This window comes from Perkinsus marinus (genome assembly GCF_000006405.1).
Source record: "Perkinsus marinus ATCC 50983 genomic scaffold scf_1104296952364, whole genome shotgun sequence".
Lineage (NCBI taxonomy): Eukaryota > Perkinsozoa > Perkinsida > Perkinsidae > Perkinsus > Perkinsus marinus.
Window position 1 is genome coordinate 1 of NW_003208882.1, and position 912 is coordinate 912.

At 55.4% G+C, this 912-nt stretch overlaps 1 protein-coding gene across 1 annotated transcript; it reads right to left on the minus strand.

The window, feature by feature from the left end:
• Positions 1–105: 105 nt before the first annotated feature.
• Pmar_PMAR028747 (hypothetical protein) lies at positions 106–435 on the minus strand (the record flags this gene model as incomplete). Its single annotated transcript, XM_002776965.1, has 1 exon — positions 106–435. A coding segment is annotated over one exon (330 nt), but the record flags the coding sequence as incomplete, so codon positions are not given.
• Between the last annotated feature and the right edge of the window lie 477 nt (positions 436–912).

Sequence of the window (912 nt, forward strand, 5' to 3'; positions counted from 1 at the left end):
AATCGACGACCATTTTGTAAAATGATAGGGGACACCTCCCTTAACGCGTTTTCTGGCATGCTCTAGGAGCGGGCAGGAGCGCAGGAGATGCCGTAGATTCCCTACCGGGGCTCCACAGTCGCACACTGGAGAGTCGATCACTCCACACCTGTGAAGATGCGCAGGAGTGGGAGCCCTACCGAAAACCACGGCACTGCCAGCGGGCGTAACTTCCCCTCGACTCCATAGCCTCGCATGCGAGGCACAGTAGAAGAAGTCGTTGACGCAAGTGCCTAGACCGGCCCGTTTGTCTGACCACCACCTACGCAGTGCCAGACGCCCGGCTTCGGCCTGATAACGCCTAAGGGTCTTCACACTGATTTCCGTCTCCGCAGAGACTTCCATCATGGAGGCACCCTTGGCTGCCAATTCATCGGCTCGGTCATTAGCAAACATGCCACTATGACCAGGCACCCAGTGGAAGGTGACCTTGTCCGGGATTTCAGCTAAGAGCAGGGTGATCTGTCTCGCTTTGTCCCGCCGAGCCACCGTAGATCTCGACGACAGGATCTTGAGTACTGCTTGAGAGTCCGTGAAGACTGCCCATTCTTCCTCTCCTTCCGTCGTCAGGATAACCCAGCGGACTGCTTCAAGAACTCCGAGGAGTTCACAGTCCGTGATAGTAGCGTAGGGGGAGAGTTTCCAGTAGTTGGAATGAACTTCTACACCCTTACGATATACCACCATTCCAGCACCGGTCTTACGGTCTTTGACCACCGAGCCATCGGTAAAGATGGCATTTCCGGAGAAGAGAGCCACCTGCGCATAGCTCTTGGCTTCCTCTTTATCCCGGATGGTAGTCTTGACCCAAGGTTGCCATGGTAAGATAGGCAGACCCCGCCAGTGCTGGACCTTGTCCAGACTATCTTGACT